The 1,066-nt window shown below is 62.1% G+C and overlaps 1 protein-coding gene across 1 annotated transcript in view; it reads right to left on the reverse strand.

The window, feature by feature from the left end:
• LOC116842694 (paired mesoderm homeobox protein 2A-like) overlaps positions 1-656 on the reverse strand; it is a 67,797-nt gene extending 67,141 nt beyond the window's left edge. Inside the window, exon 1 of the mRNA XM_032812257.1 lies at positions 281-656. Coding sequence (XP_032668148.1) covers positions 281-656 — 376 coding nt within the window. The remainder of the gene's footprint in view (positions 1-280) is intronic.
• Between the last annotated feature and the right edge of the window lie 410 nt (positions 657-1,066).

Here is a 1,066-nt window from a genome sequence, read left to right on the forward strand (position 1 = left end):
CCACACAGCCACAGAATTACAAAAATCCGCGAGCACCAAGAGCACGTTCTCTCTCGGACATTCGACTCGAGGCACTCGAGCGGCGGTCTCGGCCGACTTCGCCGGGACGAAATGATCGACGGACACAAACAAATCGACAAACAAATTATGCAGCGATCGCGAGAATACGAGTCGCGCGTCAATGAAAAGAAAAGGAAAGACTCCTCGGACGACCAACGCGCTATCGTTGTGTGATCGAGGAAGTCGCGTGGCTAACGTGCGATCGAGCGTGGACACTCACTCTGAAGATTAATGGCCGAGGGGAAGATGGAGGCGGCGTGCCGGTGGACTTCCTGGGACCTGGCGGCCATGACGGAGCACGGGGTCGAGTGGGCCCCGTGATGCGCGTGAGCGTGGGGGTGCGCGGTGTGATGGGCCGTGAGCGGCGTGCCGCCGGCCGCGGCAGCAGCGGCGGCACCGGCGGCGGCGGCGGCGGCATTGCCAGGATAACCGGCAGCTCGTGCCGCGGTGTAGCGGTATGCCGCCTGGCTCATCTGCGAGCAGGAGCTCAGGTCGCCGTAGCTGCACTGCATCTCGCCGGCGGCCAGTGCGCAGCTGGACGCTTCGAAACCGGCGGCCGCCGCTGCCGCGGCCTGGTTCAGATACGAGTAGTCCATGACACCGCCGTTGGCTCGGCTGCGGCTGGGGGATCCACTTGGCGTTGCTACGCCGACGACACTCCGGCACCTTCCGGCGAAACCGCACTACTCCGGGTGCAGGAGGACCTCGTCGAGTAAAGAGAGAGAGAGAAAGAGAGAGAGAGAGAGAGAGAGAGAGGGAGAGAAGTCCCGGATGGTGAATAGCACTCGGAAGGATCGTCGCGTCACGTTTCTTCAGCACATCGGTAATGTTCCGGGACGGGTACGAGGATACGTTCCTGTGCGCTGGACCCGGCGGGAGGTGAAGTTTCTCTCGACGGGAAAAGAAAAGAAAACAACAATACACTCGTTACGTCGGGACACGGACGCGACGCGAGGTCCAGAGGCGAAGAAGAAGAGGGTCGTACGGCCGTTTGTCCGGGGCCCGT

This window comes from Odontomachus brunneus, unplaced genomic scaffold (genome assembly GCF_010583005.1).
Source record: "Odontomachus brunneus isolate Ranch 3 - 2012 unplaced genomic scaffold, Obru_v1 Obru_scaffold_026, whole genome shotgun sequence".
NCBI classification, from domain to species: Eukaryota; Metazoa; Arthropoda; class Insecta; order Hymenoptera; family Formicidae; genus Odontomachus; species Odontomachus brunneus.